Raw genomic sequence first — 23,459 nt, forward strand, 5'->3', positions numbered from 1 at the left:
GGGCATAAAATGAGCAGCACATCACATCCAGCACTGCAAGCTGCTCGTGACCCTTTATATTAAAACTAGAATATTTACACATCGTTTTGTAATGAACATATTAAAATGCCCATCTGTATTATCATTTCATTGATACCACATCACCCGTATCAGCCCTATGGCAGCAGTGAGCACTTGTCAGATATTGCACTCTGTTCTAGCTGATCTTCAAACCATGAACCTTCTGTCTCACATTACAGGCTTAAACTAGCCATGCGTATGGCCGAGTTGTGGAGGTCATACCAAATTATGATGATCCAGTTGCTTGGTCAATAAGTCATACGTCCTTTGTGGTCCCAATATGCCACTAATTTCTTGTAATTACCTATTGCTCTGTCTCTTACACTGTGTAGGGCATTATAAAGCTATGGGTATGAAGAATGCATGTACCGTACAAGGAAGAGTACAATGGGAAACGTTAATGGAAAAGTTTAAATTATATATAGAATTCATTAGCTTAGGCAAAACAGTACCAACCAAGCGTTACGTGACGAATTCAGCTCTGCTAAATCTGTATAATATACTTGCTTTCTGAAAGTTTTCTCTTACATTTAACCAGTCCCATAGAGCTTCTGGGATCAAACAGAACATTTGTACATTGTACAAAATAATGGGTGTATATCTGCAAAGTGGAAGGTCAGTACTGCTATTTAAAGGCACATTGTAGGCTTGGGATAAGGATATATATATATATATATATATATATATATATATATATATATATATATATATATATATATATATATATATACCGTATATATATATATATATATATATATATAGAGAGAGAGAGAGAGAGATATAGAGATATATATAGATGTATATGTGTACCTATATGTGTATACATCTATATATATCTCTATATCTCTCTCTCTCTATATATATATATATTTTATATATATATATATATATATATATATGTATTTATATTTATTAATATTTATTCACCATATTTATATTTAGTTACAGGTATTTCTATGTTTGAATATCTTATCATACAAATCTAGAATATTCAGGTCAAATATGTGCATTCTAAATTGTGAGTGGTGCTTTACAATTAACCCAAAACTTTCTGATGACAAAGGAAAAACTTCCAGGCTGAATGGCCTTTCACTACATTCCTAACAGGCCATTGAAAATAGGACGCTGTCCATTTTTATGACTGTTTAATGTAGTCCCTAAGTCAAATAAGCATTATTGTGCTGAATAAAACATGTCTGTGTTTTTATAGCTGCTGCTGGGTGGACTTCAGATTAGTATTATGCAGCTCCCTCCTTCAAAATAGGATCCACAAAGTCCAGTCCTTACTTTTTAAACTTTTTTGTTTGCAGCTCCAGCGCGCTGCAGTAAAACTGTCTGGCGATCTATGAATGGTGCGAAAAACATTTATTTACTAGACATTCAGGCCAGATCAAACAGAGACAAAGAGAAAGCACAACGTTTTAGACTCAATAGAGTCTTTTGCCTCCGATAAAAGCCTATTCAGCCACAAACCTTGTCCTTATTGTCCACTTGAGCTCTGAAGTTGAAGGAATTAATATTTTAGATAGGTGAGAACTTTGGACGCTTTATTTAAAATAAAATTTAGAATAGATGTCATCCCCATTCTGAATATATTAACATTTAAGATGCATATTTTGCGAGAATTAAATTTATATGCATTTCTCATTTCCAGTCAATGGTGGAAAAATTCTCATGACATATGACTCATGACAATATAATGCTTTTTTTTTTACCATTACTTTCTCCAATAGGACATAAAAATACAATTTTCCACCACAAATACAAACATACTGGTTTAATAAGCCAAGGTAGTTTACTGCCAAGTTTTTGAACCGGGGGAGAGGATCATAGCACCTGAAGGAAACTTATGTTAATGAAATCTGCAAAGAATTCAGACTGCTTTTGGCCCTCCTGTAATAGAAGGAATATATACATGCATAGTCTGTGTTGAAATTCTTGTCCGTGTTTATGTTGGATGACAAGCCTGTCAATCGTTTCCCCACCAGGACATACAGCTGTAGGTACATGTAATTCATCATATGGGTATACAGCCAGTATATGAGGGCTCACAATGAGGCTGGATTGCTCCATGCTGGCATCGTTAAATAAGAACCACGTGCCTCTATTCAGCATGCTGGCCCCTTTGCTGGAGAACTTTTCAACTCGACTTAAGTGGCAATTTTCCATACAAAGAAAAAAAATTACACACTCCCAAGGATCAAACTGAGCATATTTTAGCCAGTGTAAAAAAATAAATAAATATTGGCAAGTGGAGAACAGTCTTTTTTACTCAGGTACTTATTCAGTGCCCAGGATCTGGCACAGCCGAATATATAGACATTAAAAAGTTTACTAAAAACTAGTGTTTACGACTATTAAAACCAGCTAAATCCTCGTCTGAGAAACTTGTGTCATATAGCTCAGAATATTTTATAAAACAACTGCTAGTCACACTTGAGTGGATTCTAATGGTGGTAGAACTCTATGCTCAGATTGGTCGTTTGACTGTCTTAGAGGGATCCAATACATGAAGACATTTAACATCAATGTTACACAAGCTGTTGTATAATGAAATGATTGTATCAGTTGATAGAAAATACATCAATATAGGAAAGGGTTCTTTACAGTTACAGTAGTCAAAATATGGAATGCCCTACCCCAAGAGGTAGTGATGGCAAACACTATGTCAGCATTTAAAAAAAAAACTAGATGTCTGTTTAATGACAAATGGCATTGAGGGTTATAACTAGTCTAGTAATGACAAACGTGTAATTGATTGAGAAAGGTTGAACTTGATGGATTTTTTTCAAACTATGTAACTCTTGGCCTTTATGAGGTCATTTAGTTTAATTTAAATAATTGCTCTTTCTATGTATTATAACGTACTAGAAATGTGTCTTGGTGGTTATATATCATGTTTGTTAGGCTGTGTAAAAAGCATTAACCCTTATAAACACTATCCAAGAAAAAAATTGTACTTCAATTTACATTATCAATACTTTTTCAATCCCAAGAGTGCAGATTATTTAAAATCTTTATTAATGACCATTATCCAGCATGAGGGACTGTCATGGGTTAGGGTGTGGAAACCTATTTAAGACAATGGCTTTTCCCACATATGACTTTAATGCAATTCTTTGCTCCTGTAGTCATTACCATGTGCATATTAATTGAAGAATAAGTATGGTGACAAAATTTCGGCAATGTATATCAGATGATATTGGTTTCGGAGATTGTTAAGAGTACTTCGTTTTTCATAGGTTTTTGACTGGCAGACATTAGGGTAAATCCCCTTCACTGTATAAAACTTACATTGTATAATACGGTTGTTTAATGTGTTTTGAGGCAGAAAACGTTTACAATAATATCTTGAGTTGAATGAGTCAAGTTGCTTCTTTTATTTTCTCCTTCATTCCTTTTAGTTGAAAAAAAAAACAAAAAACGTAATTTTAATCATCTTCTCATATATGAAAGTGGAAGCAGAGACAAGTGGAGACATAAAGACTATTAAAGCAAAGAGCCAAAGAGATCTGTTTTCTGAAACCTGACCAAAAGAAGGTCCTTGATTTCTTCACAGACCACATAGTACTACTGATCTTTCTGAAGCCTATTAATGCCAATGTTCCTATGTAAAGTGAATCCTTGTATTTATAGAGAAAATAGCAGATACTTAGAGCTCACAGAGGCTTCCCGCTGTTGAGGAACATTTATTTGACTTATCCTGTGGTGTTTCTTTTTGCAAATTGCCTTGAAGAACTTGAAAAAGCCACATGAATTCATTAGAAATACATGGCAACAAAAATGGGCAATATACTGACTTTCAAGTACTTGTATAATTCTTAAAGCTACCGTGGCGTCTTGAGATGGAGAATTTAATGTGTCTATACAGATATACTAGTGTATGAAAATGTATTCCTTTAATTTAGTATGCCTATTGTTACTGAACACGTGACTTATTTTTAATTACAGAAATGACCTTTTCAAATGCCAACTTCATGTGAATTTCATGCCATAGAATACACTGCCACAGTGTTTGAACTCTTGCTGTGTATATTAGACACTATCTTAGACAGTCTATCAGACACCACATCCAATATTTCTCAGTCCATATCTTTGCATTGTCAAAATGGATTCAAGGACTGTTAAAGGATACAATACATACGGGGTCAGATATAAAAAGGCAATCTTCTGTCAATGCAGAACAATATCTGACAATTTATAAGTACTTGTACTTTAAAAATGTCACAAATTATTTTATGCACAATGGCTTGAAGGGAATGACGTTTTAGAATAAAATGTAAAATGTCCAAATCGGCACATCTAAGAATTTACATTTCTTTAAAAAAGAAAGTTTTGCAAAGCCTTAAGACCCTTTTACACGGACCAATTATTGGGCAAACGAGCATTCATAAGCACGCTTGTTCCCGATCATTGCCCTATGTAAACAGGGCAACGAACAGCTGATGAACAAGCAAACACTCGTTTATCGGCTTATTGTATTGTTTATACAGCCAAAAATTGTATTGATATCGGCCGCACATCTCCCAGCGTACACAGGGAGATGTGCTACCGACATGATGGAAATGTATGGGGACGAACGATCGTAGTAACGATCACTCGTCCCCATACATTACTGATCATAGCTCCTTGTGAAAGGAGCAAACGAGCACTGATCAACGAGTTGTCTCGTTGATCGGTGCTTGTTTACACGGCGCCACGTCGGGCCATGAAAGAAGACCCTTACGCTAGGCTCACACAACAGGATGGTAGCTCATTTGCCACATCTATTTTGTAGTTAAAGGACTGTCTAGGACTATAAAAAAAAGGTCTGCCTTTTTCTTAGAAACAGCACCACTCTTGTGGACGGGTGATGTCTAGTATTGCAGCTCATCCTCATTAAAATAAATAAGACTGAACTGAAAGAACAAACACAGCGCATGAACAAGGGTCACTGTTTCTGAGTAAAAACAAAGCACACACGTTTTTCTAAATCTAAACAACCCCTTTAAAACCCGGGGATTGGATCCAAGACAGAAAAGTTATATTAAAGAGGCTCTGTCACCACATTATAAGTGCCCGATGTCCTACATAAGGAGATCGGCGGTATAATGTAGGTGACAGCAGTGCTTTTTATTTAAAAAAACGATCTATTTTCTAGTAAGAACGCGATTCTGCTGTCTAAATGAATGGAGACGAGTGCATGATGCCGATTGGTCAGCGTCATACACTCCTCTGTACAACACCCACTTGGTCGAAAATAAAAATACGCCCACTTGGCCATTAAGAAACTTATTAGCATAAACCAAAATCGCTCCTAACGTTGTGAAAATAGATAGTTTTTTTAAATAAAAAGAAGTGCTGTCACCTACATTATAGCGCCGATCTCCTTATGTAGGAAATAGGGCACTTATAATGTGGTGACAGAGCCTCTTCAAGCTTTGCTTTATACTTTTTCTCTTTAGTCTAAAATATAAGTCCAAACTAAGTGTGACAAACTTGCCACAACCTCTCTGCATAAAATTGGCCGGATCTGAGAATTTGCACCACCCTCTGCTTGCCATTAATAAGTCAATTAAAATATTTAAACCACAGACCGGTCTCCCCCCCCCCCCACTCATTTCCTTTTTTATCTTCTTTGCCCTCCTTCCCTTTTTGCCTTTTTCCTTTTGTACTCAACTGCTATCTCAGATGGTCCCTTGAATAACAAAAGTACGTAAGCGGGTACGTTTTTCCCTCTACGTCCAGCTCTGGTTGTGTCGTGCCTTGATCCTGTCACTACTACCCCTTTCTTCCCCTCCCACCCCTTTCTTTTAGTTGTGCAAATGCTGAATAAACTTTGTACTGTTTTGATGTAGATCATCAATTCTATTAGTAAAATATTTGAGCTTTTGCTTTATTACTCCCCAAGACATCTTTTTGTACTGTTTCTACGGTTTATATGATACCAATATTCAGGCTTATGTTTTGGTCTGTTTTCTATTCTATTTTCTCTGATATACCCCTACGCTTCATTGAAAAACAAAAATGTAATAAAATTGTGAGTTTAAAAAATACAAATATACAGTCAATCAGATTATTGGGTTTGAGCACTTGATCACCAGGGTCATAATCATATATATACTAATTATATTCAATTTAGACTTTACTATAAAACAAATATAAAAAAGTATATTTAAAAAGAATATTATTCCATGAAACGCATACTGAATGTTTATTATTATACTTTATGCGTTACTTGTTCCCGATGGGAGGCTTCTATTCAACAAACAGCTATCCCGCATTACAAAATAGATTTTAAATCCTCTTCTTTTATGGTGAGAACAAGGATTAAACAATACAAAAGTGATTTCAGTGCACATATGTATTTTGTAGGTTAGTTAGTCAACTGAAACTGACTGAGTCTTAATCTGTATAATGACTTTAGAAGAAAAAAGCAGACAATCCTATCAAGAGCAAATTAAAACATCTACAGGGAGTTTTCTCTGCTGCCCCGTTGATGGGAAGTGGGGGAGAAAAATCATCATAAGTCGGGCGTGAAGACAAATTTAGACACAGAAAGTGTAAATATTTCAAGTCATTAGCTGAATGCGTTACTTCTGTCTATTTGGGTCCTTGGCTTGTTTGTAACGTTTGTGTTGCTTTGCTCTTGTGTTTCCTTGTTTACTCTTGTTTGTTTGAACTAATCATTTCATAAGGAAAAAAAGTTCTTTTTTTTTGGCCCTAGCTGCCTTCAAAAGGCCTAGCCTTCAATAAAGCCTTTAACAGTGGTGGTCGTTGAAGCATTAAAACGTGCTTATCTGCAAGTGAATGCAGTGGCTTTGTTTCAATAAGGCCTCTTTCTCTTTTGCCACTCGCATTGTGACCCTTTGGTATCAATTCAAAGGCCAATTAAAGAATGCACCCATCTTTGAAGTGGAGTATTGAGGGCGCGGGGAGGGATGAACCTGGCGCTCTGATGGACTGCGCTCATTCAACGTGCCTTTTCAAGGCAGTTTTAAGAGGCTCAAAGAGAATGAGCCAGGGGAAGGTCAAGTAGAAAAAAGGGCCAAAGAAACAGACCCTATTTGTTCGGAGTATTAGCCAAGCAAACTGCAAAAAGCAACAAAATGATACTGTTAATGGAGTAGCCAGACACAGACTTGTCAATCATGCAGTGTGAATGACATTAGACGCACCAAGCCTCGGCTCTGTAAACTTACCCAATTATCTTGGGAAAGCCACAAGCTGGAATTAATTGTATTATATGTCTCCCTGCTTAGAAGGCCGATACATACACATTTTAATTATGCCATAGCATATGAGCTGAGAGTGAACATTCATACTTGTTTTCCCATAGAGATTGAATTTACAATTTTTTACCTTGTATTTTAAAGAAACAATATTTTAAATGTTAATCTTACCTTAAATGACCTGTATATAGTATAGTATACATTCAATTCATATTATAACAATAGTAAATAATAATAACAATAAAAATAATAATATTTATTATTATTATTATTATTATTAACCCCTTAATGACCGCCAATATGCCTTTTCACGGCGGCTAATAAGGGTACATATGCCAGAGCGTGGCCTTTTCACGGTGCTGTGTCATAAGCCCGGCACGGGTGTCCTGTGCCGGCTAAAGTGGGTGTCGGGCGGTCTAAATACAGCCGGGCACCTGCTCTAACGGGCGGGATTGTTTTGAACATCGATCTCACCCGTTTAACCCCTTAGATGCGGTGCTCAATAGCGAGCGCCGCATCCAAGTGGTTTTGGAGGGAGAGAGCTCCCTCTCTCACCCCACCGGCACCCTGCAATTGCAGGGTGCCGATGGCTTCTATGGCAGCTGGGGCCCTAACAAAGGCCCCCAGGTCTGCCTGTAGTGGATGCCTGCTAGGCCATGCCTGAGTCATGACCTAGCAGGTGCCTGTCAGTTTTACACTGACAGAAATATTGCAGTGTATTATAAAAGCGATCAGAAGATCGCATAGTGAAGTCCCCTAGTGGGACTAAAAATAAAGTTTTCAAAAAGTTTAATAAAGTTTATAATAAATAAATACAAATCTCAAATATAAAAAATAAAAACCCATTTTTTCCCTTATAAAATACTTTAATATGAAAAAACTAAAAAAATATTACAACATTATGCATATTTGGTATCGCCACGTCCGTAACGACCCCACCTATAAAGCTAAAATGTTTTTTAACCCACACGGTGAACACTGTAAAAATAAAATAAAAAAACAATGCCAGAATTGCTGTTTTCTGTTCATCCTGCCTTCAAAACAATTTGATAAAAAGTGATCAAAAAGCCACATGTACCCCAAAATTATACCAATAAAAACTACAAATTGTTCTGCAAAAAACAAGCCCTTACACAGCAGCATCTGCGTAAAAATAAAACAATTGTGGCTCTTAAAACATGGCGACAAAAAAACTAATAATTTTGAAAAAAAAAGTGTTTTTACTGTGTAAAAGTAGTAAAACATATAAAATCTATATAAATTTGGTATCTACACAATCCTAATGACCCACTGAATAAAATTATTATGTTATTTATACCACACAGTAAACAGCGTAAATCTAAGATGCAAAAAACCATAGAGAACTTGATGATTTTTTTTCCATTACCTCCCCAAAAAAGTTAATAAAAGTTAATCAATAAATTATATGTACCCGGAAATGGTGCTATGAAAAAATACAACTTTTCTTTACTTAAAGAATAGCCTCGTCATTAACGTCTACAAGAGGTCGGCCATTAAAGGGTTAAAACAGAACAATAAATTCATATTTTATCTCTATTTAATGTTAGTGATTATATTTTACTAAAATTTATTACAAATTCTCTATTTTACAAGATGGAACGATGTAATAATATCCCTTCATGGCTGAGAAATTAAAATACCCTTGTACTGCCCCGCCAGGCCCCTACTTAATACCCCAATTTATGGCAGCTGGACACAGGTTGTTGTGAAGCGCTGGGGTTTCTTTTTTGTTTGTTTGCTTGATATTGTATGGATTCCAGTAGGGAATAACGGATTGTAATGTTTTTGCACGCTACAAATGTTATCGCTGATACTGCTCACAAATTGAGGTTTTGAAGTGCTGATGTTCATTGTCACATACTACAGGACGTATATTCTGTTGACAGAGTCTGCAGGGCAGTACCAGGTCATTTCAGTTGCCAACATGGTTATTATTGTATTGCGTCAGGACACGGGATTGGTAAAGTAGGCACCAGGGGGCACAGGGTGGCACAGTTTGTGGATTAAAATTATTAATAGGAATGTTACAGATTTCTGCTGAAGGAGTTGGACTAGACGGGCAGCTGCTTCTATCTTCTCCTCAGGGTCCCCGGGAGTCACTGACTGCCGGAGACCCGACATTCGCCGTAAATAGTCTATGGTTTTAAGGACCTCGACCGCCGGACGTATATACACAGTCGGTGGTTGGGAACCGGTTAATGATTGTCCATCCAACAAACAATTAAATATAATGTATAGAAATGCAAAGTCATTCCATTTCTTGGTTTAGTGAAGCTGCAGTTCACATTACTGAAATATAAGTCTTAGGTTGGGCCATAATACTCCGAGTGGCCTGAAACATTTTCCTTTGTGGTCAGCTTAAATATTTATTATTACTAAGACATGTATGTTATTGTTAAGCAGTAATTCCGAGTCCTTAGATTTCACTGACTGCAAGAATGGAAACATAACAGTGAGCAGATCAGATGTCATGCATCCAACAATAATATTACGGCATAGAAAGCAGGGCACGAGCCATAGCAACCAATCAGATTGTAGCTGTCATCTTGCCACCCCAGGTTTTAGAATGTAATCCTTTTGCTGATTGGTTTCTATGGACAACACTTCCTCTTTATTGTATAAATACATAGGGGTTGTACAAAATGTTAAAAAAAACATGACTGCTTGCATCACAAAATAGCGCTACACCTGTCCACAGGTTGTGTGAGGTATTGCAGCTCAGTCCCATTTACTTTATTTAAATCAAAGTAAAGAAAATTTAATTTTTTGGTAGAATATCTGAAAAGTTGTTTTTTAAATTTGAACTATTATGTGATGAATCTATTACCATAAATTGGAAAGGCACAGCGCTCACCTCAATCGGGGAAAAGTTGTGAGCTCAACCTATAGACCCTGTATGATAATATTGTCTGACAGAAGCAGTAGATTGGATAAGAAATAAGTGTAAAATGTATTGAGAATTTTAAAGCATTGCACCATCTACCCATCCATCCATCCATCTATCTATCTATCTATCTATCTATCTATCTATCTATCTATCTATCTATCTATCTATCTCATATCTATCTATCTATCTATCTATCTATCTATCGATCGATCGATCGATCGATCGATCGATCGATCGATCGATCTATCTATCTATCTATCTATCTATCTATCTATCTATCTATCTCATATCTATCTATCTATCTATCTATCTATCTATCTATCTATCTATCTATCTATCTATCTATCTATCTATCTATCTGTCTGTCTGTCTGTCTGTCTGTCTGTCTGTCTGTCTGTCTGTCTGTCTGTCTATCTATCTATCTATCTATCTATCTATCTATCTATCTATCTATCTATCTATCTATCTATCTATCTATCTATCTATCTATGTCATATCTATCTATCTATCTATCTATCTATCTATCTATCTATCTATCTATCTATCTATCTATCTATCTATCTATCTATCTATCTATCTATCTATCTATCTATCTATCTATCTATCTATCTCATATCTATCTCCCATGCTAGTTGTTTTTCATAGACTACATCAGATATTATCTAGTCAACGCTTTATAAAATACGTTGCATGCTCACTGAGAATAATTTTGATAACAGAAAATGTTCCCATCTTTACATTTATTGGTTAACCCTTAAGCTTTTCACATGCGCTTATAAATTGAATCTATGGTCGACATAATATAAATTTACTGATAGTTGTATTAAAAATGTACAGACAATATTTAAACGTTACTCTTCCTAAATGTTAGATGTTATTCTACTTGATGCCATCTGGGTTTGCCATGCGCAGGCATCAATAATGTATTGTATTCTTGGTCTGGACGAGCAGAATTGGTTAATGTGTTATTCAATGAGAGCAAAGGAATTCTGCTATAGAGAGGTCAGAGGTTCTTATAGCCAAGCCAAAGGCCATTGGGAGATGTATATTAAATGCATGTCAGCTTGTGGATTGTGAAAGTAAAGCGGTAGTCTATTAAAAGGGACAAGGCATTTTAAGATGCCTGATCACTGAGCTAAGGGTCAAAGTTTATCTTTGGGTCAGTAACACATTCCTAGTCCAATTGTTGTGCTTTTTTCGATGTCCTGAAATGGACTTTCACTGAATGATTTTCAAAACAAAATGCTTGGCTTGAGTTATAAAAGGGAAGAAAAAAGTTTTTATAAAGAGATACGACATTTAGGATTGGAAAAAAAATGTACAAAAAAAAAAAGCATTCACTTATAATTTGACAACGATTTACTAAAAATGATCTGGGTGCAATTTTTGAATCACCGGCTTCTTATACAATTAGAATTATTTTATGTCCAATATCAATAATTGTTATGAAGTAATGTGAATATATGTATATAATTATGTATTTATAAGTAGATATTTATATATAGGTATGTATTTTTTATGTATGTATATATTTATATGTATATAAATTCATATATTTTTATCCTAAAAATATTTATACAAAAGGAAGGAAGCTTCTCATCAAATCTTTCGGAACTCAACATAGGAAACAGTAGTGACATTCAGCTAGTGAATATAGCAAAGAGCAGTTCATGTCAGCCGAATTGCCACAGGCCCTGGGCATACACTACAGAAACGTGATGCATATGTCTCTCTCACGTGAATTTGTGACTTAATATGATGGCTTTACACAGTAAGGGCAAGTACTAAAAGGTTATTGTGACAGACATGTTTGGAGAACCCATGTGGCCACTTGTTAAGACCCTTTTTACACAGGCCAATGATGAGGCGAACGACGTCTCGTATGAATGCTCCTTCCCAATCATTGCCCTGTGAAAACAGCCGTGATCGGCTGATGCACGAGCTAACACTCATTCATAGGCTGATAATATCTTTTACGTGGCAAGAAAAATGGTCGCTTTTTAGGAGCACATCTCCTTGTGTAAACAGGCGATGTGCTGCCGACGAGATGCCAAATGTATAGGGACAAACAATCGTATTAATGATCGTTCGCCCTTATAATTGCGATCCTTGCTCCATGTAAATGGAGCAAATCCATTACAATCCATGTAAGTGCTGTGTTGTCGATTGGCGCTCGAGTAAAAGGAGCCTAAGAAAATTCTATTTGAATAGGTGATATCTTTATTTTTTTACTTTTATTTATTTTTACTGGACGTTGACATCACTCTAATAATAATATATCTTACATTCAAAAAGTTTCTCCCCTAAAATTCTAAATATTTTTGTAAATACAAAATAATTATATCCGCTTGAGAGGTCATTACCTATATGAACGCAGCTCATTATTACTTAAATGGGCTCAGTCAACCTGCAATACCTGCATTGAGCTGCACACCTGCTCTGCTTGGAAAAGCTTGGAGACATCGTTCTATGAACATTAATGGCAGCCATATTGGTTGTCACCCTTGCAGTATACAGATAAGAAATAACAGAGTAGAACTACTTACAACTTGAGAAAAGAGGACGACTCAAGAACCTACAAGTGACTTTTTTTTAAATATTTTTGGGAAAGTTATATCGAAATGTAGGTTATACTAGAGGATCAAACCAAAATGACTTCAGAGATTACCTTGCCAAAGGAGGGACATCATCGCCTATAAATGACCTGAAGTATGTCTGCAGATATATGGTTATATATTGTGTACCAAAAAGTTGCGTCCTAAAGACATTGTGTGACATGTTAGGTTGTGCCTGGCATTTATGTATCCTGTGCTAACCTCAGTATAGCAGGGGTTAAGCAGTATTGTCATGCAGTGCATTAAATAGTTTGTGGATGCCCTGGTACTTGTTAGACAGTGTTTGGGGGCAGCTGGACGTTTTGCCTTCTTAGTCAAGTAATTTCTTTTAACAAAATGTTAAGCACAGATGGGACTGTGGCTGTCACTTCCCCATTATTGTCTGTGCAGCTGTTCGGCCTCAATTCACTGTTTTATGTATTCAGACAGTTACTTAGTGGGGACTCTCTGAAAGCCTGGTCCAACCTCTAATCGCCAAATAAAATGGCCATTTGTCTCCTCTTCCTATTGTTTTGTTTTGGTAACACATGTCACAAGCTCAATTACCCAGTTCATTAACAGCTCCCACTGGACATGATGATGGGGGAGTCTTGATAAGGTAGCTGGTTGGGCTATATAGTGAATAATATACTCTTCCTACAACTGTAAACAAAAGTTTGGGGTGGACCTGAAATTTAATGAGCTAAAACTCTCACTTCATTATGTCCCCTCATCCATCCTGGTTGTCTGTACATTTTACAATGTCTCTAGCACACTAAAAAAACAAGCAGAAATCAAAAAAGCTGAATTAAAAAAAAAAAAAAAACAACTAAACAAACAGATAGAAATAAAAATATATATACCGCGATGAAAAAGTTATATGACAATGTGCATGGCAGTTTTCTTTTATGAATTATATAATTTAGCTGTGAGACAGGTTGTAGTATTAAACTGAGGTTGAGAAGTTGAAGTTCATGCGTTGAACTTTGGCACCTGCATGTTTTTATTTTTTGGAAATTTAAAGGAATTTTAGCAATTTGTTCTCTGTTCAGATTCTTTTGGGTTAGTGTTTAATTTAACTCCCTTCTTTTGACTTCCTAACTGGTGAAAAATATCAATAGCTCATTAAATTTATATATAACAATGCAGGATTTTCACAATTTCATGGTTTTTTGCAGTGAAATAATATTTTCACGCCTGAAGATTTCCATGAAATTTGTCGCCACCGTGAAAAATAGACAGAACTATGGTTATTTGTGTGGACAGGATCAATGGTGCTTTCCTCGACACCCTGAGCACTGTGCTCATTCACATAAAATTGAGCTTGGTATAGACACTCTCAGCACTGTTTCCTCAGTCTTGAGTAAGGTACACCAGAACTGGAGAGATATTAAGGCCTTGAAGATAATATATTAACACTAAAATGCATTCAAAGATTTACATTTGTCATAAAAAAAAGTAGACATTAATTATTCTACAAGAAATACATTAACTATAAAGGGTGATTACGATTTTTTTTTTTAATTATTTAATATTAATTATAAAAAAGAAATAATAATTCAGATTATTTACTGGTAGCTCCTGTAGAACATAGTACATATACTTTGAAGTATTTTGCTGTTTACCATAGGTATAAAACCACATCCTAATTAGTTTATTCTCGGTATGACAGGGATTTTTGAAGTATTTTTAAAATAATTCTATCATGTACATATCTAGAGTTTAAAAATCCTAATAAAATAGGAGATGCTCAGGAAACGATATTTAATGTATACTAACATTTTCCCATTGCCAAAGTAGGACACAATATTTTCACGGAAAAATATTTAAAACATAGGTTAGTTGTCACTTCTGCTATTATGACCTACTTATATTATATTATATTGTATATAACTTTTTTTTATATGATATAATTATGACCATAAAAAAATAAAAAAGCCTAAATATAAGAAAACAAATAATAGAAAATGTTTATATTTTTTTAAATTTTCATCACAATTAATTTGTGATTCCTAATTTCATTGAGAAATGGATCTATTTGATAAATTATTATATGATTAAGTAATGTGGTTATAATATTAATTATTAATTAAATAGGTTCTGTTGGAGGAAGTAATAATAATATTATAGTCATTATATATTTAAATATTAATTTAATTTTGAGGGTAGAATATTAACAGAAATCGACAAATTAAATAAAAAATTTTGATGATGCAACTATTTTCTTGTGGATAAAATTACATTTTGTATGGGGCTATGATTTCTATACATGTGTATAGTAGGGGGCTCATGATATATTTCGTTTTGTGGAGTACAGGGCGGGGTTACGACTCCAGGTGCTAAATGATCTAGAGTAGAGGGTCTTGGATTAACCCCTACTGTGAGCTCATTTCACACCCTCCTCTTCAGCCTCCCCACTCCACCCAAAAAAGAGAAACTTTCCATTCCTTCCCCCCTTTTTCGAGTCCCGTTTTCTTTGTGTATGCTACTCCCTGCCAGGCAGGTGTCAGAGGCCTGAATGCTGGTATAGACTCTGTTAATGGATACCACAGATGGAGCGTGGAAATTGGTAGAAAAGGCCCCAGCCACAGGCCATTTCTCGGGGGCCCCAACAAAGACAAACCAAGTAAGTCAACAAAAAAATCCTAAAAGATCACAAAAGCTGGGTGTCGTTTACTGAAGGCTGGCAAGAGGAGTTATGTCCTGTGTAACATAAGTTCTTGTATTCGGAATCTGACACTTCATCTCTAAACATGGCTACTGGTGTAACTCTTTTTGATTTATATAAATGGGGCGGCACCACTATACTGCTGCCTCAGTACTGTACAATTAAATTCTAAAAAGATCTATAAATCTGGGTCACTGTGAGAACCCACCTCCTCTTTACTTGACAGTAATGACATAAAAAATTTCATAAGTGTCTCTGAAACACAATTATACTGTATATTAGTAAAAGAGGGTAACATATTACACGATGATGGTTGATGGTAACTCAAGTTCACACTCTTGTAATATAGTAGGTCATCGCCTTATCAAGCAAGCAAAGTATATAAAAGACTTCTATGTTTAATGTTCTATAATGAAACCATAATGAGTATAATTAAGAATATTACTGTACTGTCAAGAGCAGATTCCTATTGGTCTTGCTGTATTTTTAAAGGACATTTTAAATGTGCATCATTTCAAGGTCCTTTATAATTCAATACAGTTCTGTCAATATCTATGTTTTTTTTTGTGGATTTATATACAGGTAATATTTTTTAGTTCTTTAAGCATATTGTTCATGATAATACCGGATTATCCTTTAGAACATAATTTTAGGGAAAAAATATTTTGGCCGCCTAGTTCATCGGAGAAGTCAGTAACCCTTCTGAATCCTTGTGGCAAGCAATGGGTAAAGTCGTGCTCTCAAGACTCTGGCTTAGAATAGGGATTTTGTTAACAATGAGATCAAGGGCAGAAAAGTTATCTAAAGCCGGCCTGGCCGGATTACAAAGTTCTGCCTTTTAAGAATAAGTGGCAGCATTGGCCTGGCTGTGAAGTTTAATTAAAAGAAGTTCCAGAATTAGAGACTGCTCCCATGTCCCATAACCCCTCGTGACCTAGTCTGTAGCCCCAGGAAATATTTGTGTGCACAGCACTGCAGCTCAGTGTCATAAGCCACTGGTCACATGAGTTTCTATAATTGAATGTATCCCAAGCAGGAAAAATGGATGGATTTTTGCTTTAAAACAAAACCAATTGAGAGAAGAGCTCAGTTTTCAATGAAAGGGACAATGGCTCTTAAAAACGACACTGTTTAGATGAATCTTTGCATCTATAAGAATTATAAAGGGTTTATGCACTTTTGAGCACAGCTTGGTATTATTGCTTAAAGATTACTTCAAGAATTCATAACTTACTCTACTAACATCCAAGACAGTTATATACATTTGAAGATGTATCTGTCATATATTATTACACTGTATTACATTGACTAAGATAACAAAGGTCCCTGCTTGGGACAAGCAATGATGTAGTACATACCATAAGGGTTTTGGTAAAATTGAATGATAAATAACAGCTTAATGGATAGAAGAATAACCTCTGGCCAAATTTGCTCCCTAGTGCCTGTTTTAAGCACAAAGCCAGATACTATGATGTTATATTTTCTCCGTTGGGCTTTACTACAAAGTTTCTGTTTGTTTTGTAAGGCTGTAACATAAGCATAGCCAAGTTTTAGTTAAAAAGTCACTGTTTTCTTTCCCATGGTCTGCAAGAGACAAACATGATAGATGCTGGTCTTCTTTCATACAACAGATTTCCACCAGAGAAGGCTATTGAGGTATTCAGTCAACTTTGATTAAGAAACTGTGTTTCTTGCCAATATAGTCAACCACTCAGTCACCATGCACATTATGTATCATTAAAGTATGGATTTTAGCCATGGTACATTTGATAATTTAGTACTGTCACCCTTTGCTAATTTTGTAATTCTTGTTCACCTTGACATGTGTAAGTACTTTAGGTGTTGACGTGTGTGATTTGTTCCTTTCAGCTCCTTCATCCCCCCACTCTGAAGAAGGTTCTGACATTGACTCTGAACCAGACCTACCCCTGAAGAGGAAACAGCGTAGAAGCAGGACCACATTCACAGCTGAACAGCTGGAGGAACTAGAGCGAGCATTTGAGAGGACTCACTATCCAGATATTTACACTCGAGAAGAGCTTGCTCAAAGAGCTAAGCTAACTGAGGCCCGAGTACAGGTAATAAACACACTTATGTCTATTCAGTAAAAAAAAAAACACAAAATGTACACAATAAATAAGGCTGTGTCCACAAAAACACAACACCGTTTTTAATGTAACAGATGTCATTCATGTTATTACTATTTCTAGACCAATATGACCCACTAAATCAAAATATATAGAACATACTGTATGTCATCGAGACTGCCTAAAGAGTCACTTCATATTGGCCTGATCCAGTAGTCATCAGTAATGAAGGTTCATTTTCTTCTACTATAAGATACAGTAAAAATTCTTTAAGTAATAGAAAACGGGTTCATTGGAAGGGGCACAAGATGTATGTACTTAATGTGGGGAAGATCCCTTTTTAGTCCTGTTCCACAACAACTCCAAATCCCATGCACATTGGTTCCCATGTTTTCACTTATAGATGGATGGTAAAACAATACAGGGCAAAATAGGGGATTAAAACTCATCATGTTAACACAAGTAATAAATGTTGTTGTGTTTCCAAGAGCATTTATTTTCATAAGTCGATGACCCTTACCAGGCAAATGCAGGAGGCTTTTTCCAGCTGTTATAATGTGTCTTTAACCCTCTGACTTCACAACATTCCTTATGGCTTCCTCGGATCCCTGGAGACTCATAACCTGTCACACTATTACCATGATCTACAGTCTAACAAATTCCCCTGAACATCTAACATATGGGTCTTGAAATGAGCACAGCATGAAGCGGCATATCACTGTCAGTCAGGACCTCTTTGCTGCTGGAGAGGTGCACAGTGCATCGTGTTACAGCAGCAGCAAAGGAGTTAATTTACCATAGAGGATTTCTGATTCCTTGTTGTTGCTTTTTATTAAAGGGACAATGCAGCCTCACGAGACCAGTCAAATTGGCTTTTTTTCTTTTACGAAGCTACAACACTGGTAGAACGCAGAACTGTTTCAATGAACTGTCTTGTATTTGCTCTTTGGCTATTATGTGTTTTGTATGTACGAAAATATTGTGCTCTTCAATCAAGTCAAAAAGTAAAAATAAATTATTTTAGATATGTGAAGAATGTAAATTTCTAATGTCATTGCCACATGGAATTTTGGATCTCAACAAATATATATCTAGATTTCCATAATGTAAATCTGCATAGATAATATAAAATATTGTGCAAAGTCCTAATCACACACATTAAAATAAAACAATTAACATAATTAGCTATAATATAATAAATTAGAAAGTATACATTGCATACAGTTAAGGTGGCAATCCATCATATGGAACTGTCAGGCCTGTCGCTGAACGCTTGAAATCCATCTTGCCCGATCATTCTTTCCCCCTACGTCTGCCACCGGGGGAAAGTAACCCCCATTGACATTGGGTGGTCGGCCAGTCCCACCTAAATCGGCGGGTTTAGCCGACGTTCTTCTAACGTGCATGAGCACCTTTGATCTGCTAAGAAGGTTGAACTTGTTATATACCTAACCAGTCCCTGCAGAAGGCTCTTATCTGCATACATTGTTACAGGGTTTAGTCATTACTGTTGAAGACGTCCCAGAAGACACTTGAAGACATTAGATAATGATGTAATCCCAGAGGTTTTCATTTGTCGATTACAAAGTTGTATAGCCTTGTTAAATGGAAGGACACATTACACTACTTCATGCCTTGCAAGGGAGTAATAAACAAATCAGACATAAAATATGCCTCTTTTCATTTGTATATTATGCCTTTTCCCAGACCATAAATCTTCATAAGGTGTCAACAATTATTGATGAATCTTCCATGGAGGATACTATGCATTATTTTGTTTCATCTCAGTATCAACATTTGGAATTTTTTGCCTCCTCTATGCTAAAGTGTGCCCATCCCCCACCCACTGAACATAGTCATCTCGATGTCCAGCTGATTTTGTTCGCTTTACATGAATTGATATACAGAGTGTTGGTTCCATCTGCCACCTCTGATTTAAGGAGACACATATTAATGTGACTGGGCATTTACTTATAGTGTCTATAACGTTTATAAATATTTCTCTTATAGGTGTGGTTTAGTAACCGCCGTGCCAGGTGGAGGAAGCAAGCAGGAGCAAATCAGCTAATGGCTTTTAATCACCTGATTCCAGGGGCTTTTCCACCTTCTGCCATGCCAGCTCTGCCAACCTACCAGTTATCAGAGACATCCTACCAACCTACATCCATACCACAAGGTAAATGACCACAGTCACAGTAATATAATCACAGGGCTTACAAAACGTTAAAAGTCCTCATGTTACAACATATTGAATATACAAATTTCTTTTTGTAACTTAAAATAAATATCCTCTCTTTCTATTTTGCAGCTGTGTCTGATCCAGGCAGCACGGTTCACAGACCCCAACCTCTCCCTCCGAGCAGTGTTCACCAAAGCCTTCCTTCCAATCCTGAGAACAGCTCGGCCTACTGCCTGCCCAGCGGCCGGCATGGATTTTCCAGTTACACAGACAGCTTTGTACCCCCATCTGGGCCTTCCAACTCCATGAACCCCACCATTGGCAATGGCCTTTCACCTCAGGTCAGTAGAGTGTTTTCATTCCTTTAACTGAGAGCCAGAACCGAACAGGCTGGGCACCTGAGGCAAAAAGGGAAGAAATTGCCAAATTCGAACCATAAAGCGTTCTTTATATGAGCCACATGATTCTGTTTTGCAAATTTCCTTCCCTTTTTTCCTCTTCCACCCCCGCACTGGCTACTTCAAAAGCTGTGGCTGGTAGGCTGTCTTTCAAGTGTTTTTCTTCCTCCAAAATAATATAGACCTTTCTAGAGTTAAAAATGACAGTGGCCACAAGGCAAAAGTGTTTGAGGGAACTGCACAACAAAGATCACAATGTCTTGCACGCAGCACACATCACGAGCAAAAGCAAAACGATGACTTATTTACTCGACCTTGTCAAAAAATGTTCCAGATCTTTTGTCCCTCTCAGTGCAATGTATTACAGTGAGTTGTATTTTACACCGCAAAATGATCAGTGAACACATCATGTGAAATATTTATGGGACAATGAGTGGTTATTATATAACACACCCAAAACTGTCTACAGCATTAATGCTGTTTAATTCATATTGGAGCAGTCCTAAGACCTGCTGAGAATATTATAAATATATAATTTTTATTATTTATTCTGTTATTAGTAGGACTATTATCATAGATAAAGGTGTTAATTGAGATCCAAGTCCAGAAAGAAAATGAAAAAACAATGTTCAAGTTTTAAGCTCTTTCCATGCATGGGAATTTTGATCTAATAATGATATATATTAATACTATTTGGATATAATGTTGATATTTTGGGCTTTAATCGTTTTCTCAAGGGGCATTTCTGGGTTTCTTGGCCCTTTAATAAATACCAGCATCAATAAATTGAAAGAATACTGGCACCTTGGGAATATATATGGTTCTCTAAGCAATAATTATACTGTTAATTTTCATTCAGAAGAGTTTTGGTGTTGTACTTGGGAATTCCAGTAAAATAAATTGACTTGGTAATTGAGTGTCAAAAGGTTGGTTGAATTTACTACGGTCCACAGCTGCCTGAGGTTGGCTTGACATTGTTAATGTGTGTCTAAACACAGGGATTTTTATTATATCAGAGGGACTAATATTCAGGTGTCTAATAGTTTCTCTGAACGGCATGCAATCTATAATTAAAATCAGGCCTCTTTGTCGGGCTAAGTGGGGGCAGTTTCACAGCTATGAATCCTCCCCAAGCACATCTTCCTCTCGGCAGTGAGAGGAAACAGAAGGATATTGAGAATGACATAAATGAAAAGTGAAAAGACAATTATACCCAATTACACACTCATCAGCCTGGCTCTAGCACTGAGAGGGCATCTTAATAGGCAGAAAATGAGATTTTAATGGCACAAAGGGGAGCAAAAATAACGACTTGCTTCTCTTCCCTCTCCTCTACGTGAGGTTAGAATCTTGAGACGGCTATAGCTACTCTCTGCTAGACAGTGATAAATCTGTGAAAATGTAAAGTTCAAAGACTTGAGAGTTAAAAAGGGTCCACAGTCAAATGTGATGGAATAAACATTACTGCCTACGGGCAAAAAACTCATAAAACCTCCTTTTTCTAACAGTAAGTGTAATTAACTTTCACTGCTTTCTTTCTACTGCGTATTAGCAGGAAGCCCAAACTTTCTGCCTTTTAACACACAGTAGGAACGAATGACTTTAAAATGGAATAATCATCTTTTTCTAATGTTATGGTATCACATATAAGAATTCGGCAGAGACCGGAATTTATTTTGTTAATTAATTGGACTGGACGGGCAGAAATGTCTTCTACACATATAGACAAGACTTTTCATCTAAGTATAACATATTTATTTACACTTTGAAGATTATAAGACAACAAAATAGACAAGGCTATGGAAATTACAACCAAATGTATGTATATTAGTCTGCGTAGAAGCTTTAGAACCGCCTTAAAACTATTCGGGCCCCTTTGGAAGTGGAATCCTCTAAGGAACCTCAAGTATCTCTGCTCCATAATTCAGATTTTTGTTATTTTTTGCATACTTTTGGAATTGTGAATGTTCACCCTGGGACTTGAATTTCTGGATAGGACTCTTAAACCGGGAATTAATGTTATTTAATGATTTTCAATCGTTTTAGAAGAGCAGAGATTGAGAAGGCTCATATTTTCATGATGAAATAAAACCACCTGCAGAGGTCATTAAAGTGATGTAGTTTTCCCTCCGGTTTACTCATCAGCATCTGGGACACAGAGTATACTGAGGATTCTGCTCCGATGACATGAGCATGTACTTCTAAATAGGATAAATAGATAGGGTGTCATTTATGATTGGGTTTATTTTCATGTCCAGTCCACATCTACATTCGGCTTCAATGAAACTAACATTATACCTTTAAATATTAATGGAAATGGGAAGGAAGTAGACAACTGTTTTTTGTTTTTTTTATTGCTATGTATTGAAACTGTTTGTCTTATACTTATTCACCATGATTATAGTATAAGAAAAAAATTATTGAAACCAGTTTCCCAATGTAATTATTCATTAGCTTTTCAGAAGCTGTAGTTAATATTCTCTGCTAGAACTAAGTTTCCTAAATGGCACCTTAAAAGTATCAGACAGCTGCCCAGAAACAAGACCCACCACCATAAGTGACAACACTGGATCTGTATGTTCTTGTGGGGACCAATATGGTACACTTCTACATTCCAGAAGTGGTACAAGCATTTGTTCAGATGTGCTCCCAGCACTTCTACATCTGTATTCTGCAAAAAAAAAAAAATATGTATATTGGTCTTCCGATCAAGTGCTGTGAACATTAGAGACATTTTTCTTAAAACGCAAAAGAGCAGATGATGTGTTCGGCAGGAAAGGCATTCTGCTAGAGTTTGTAATATAGTAGTAGAAATAGTCAGATAAACACACAAAATTCTTCTACCTACCTGAATCTTTCTATCCCTTCATTATTAGAAATAACAAAATAAATAAAATAATCCAGAATAAATTCATAAATAATCTGTCCAGCACCAATATGAAGCAACGCCCTGTACTTATAACAATAGGCTAGAATGCAAGAAAGATGTGTCATAATTGTCTATTGATATGTATTCATTTATTCTTTATTCCTATGTGGACCTTTATATAAAACGTGGTTATGTCATAAAAAATGTAATTTTTCCTGAACACTATACAAGAGAGCAATTTAGTAAATGATTATTGGCATAAGAGACATTCAGTTAATAAATTGCACTCATTTCTATTATATTGTCTCATAGTGCAGAGCAGGCAACCTACAACCTTTTCCTGGAATAGATCTTTCAAGGCATGTTCCTCCCGTCCTGTCACCATTTATGGTCCAATATTTGAAGCTAATGATTTGTTGTAGCCCATTGACACTTACTTCGGGTGATTTGCCCTGAAAATGTGGCCTCCACCTCTTAATATGTAT

The 23,459-nt window shown here is 36.1% G+C and overlaps 1 protein-coding gene across 2 annotated transcripts in view; it reads left to right on the forward strand.

Annotated features, from left to right (window-relative positions):
• Window positions 1-23,459, forward strand: part of PAX3 (paired box 3) — a 57,089-nt gene that overhangs the window by 28,393 nt on the left and 5,237 nt on the right. For both annotated transcript variants that reach the window (XM_075863975.1, XM_075863976.1), the window contains 3 exons: window positions 17,311-17,519; window positions 19,539-19,704; window positions 19,837-20,048. In XM_075863975.1, coding sequence (XP_075720090.1) covers window positions 17,311-17,519; window positions 19,539-19,704; window positions 19,837-20,048 — 587 coding nt within the window. The remainder of the gene's footprint in view (window positions 1-17,310; window positions 17,520-19,538; window positions 19,705-19,836; window positions 20,049-23,459) is intronic.

Source organism: Rhinoderma darwinii, chromosome 4, assembly GCF_050947455.1.
Source record: "Rhinoderma darwinii isolate aRhiDar2 chromosome 4, aRhiDar2.hap1, whole genome shotgun sequence".
NCBI classification, from domain to species: Eukaryota; Metazoa; Chordata; class Amphibia; order Anura; family Rhinodermatidae; genus Rhinoderma; species Rhinoderma darwinii.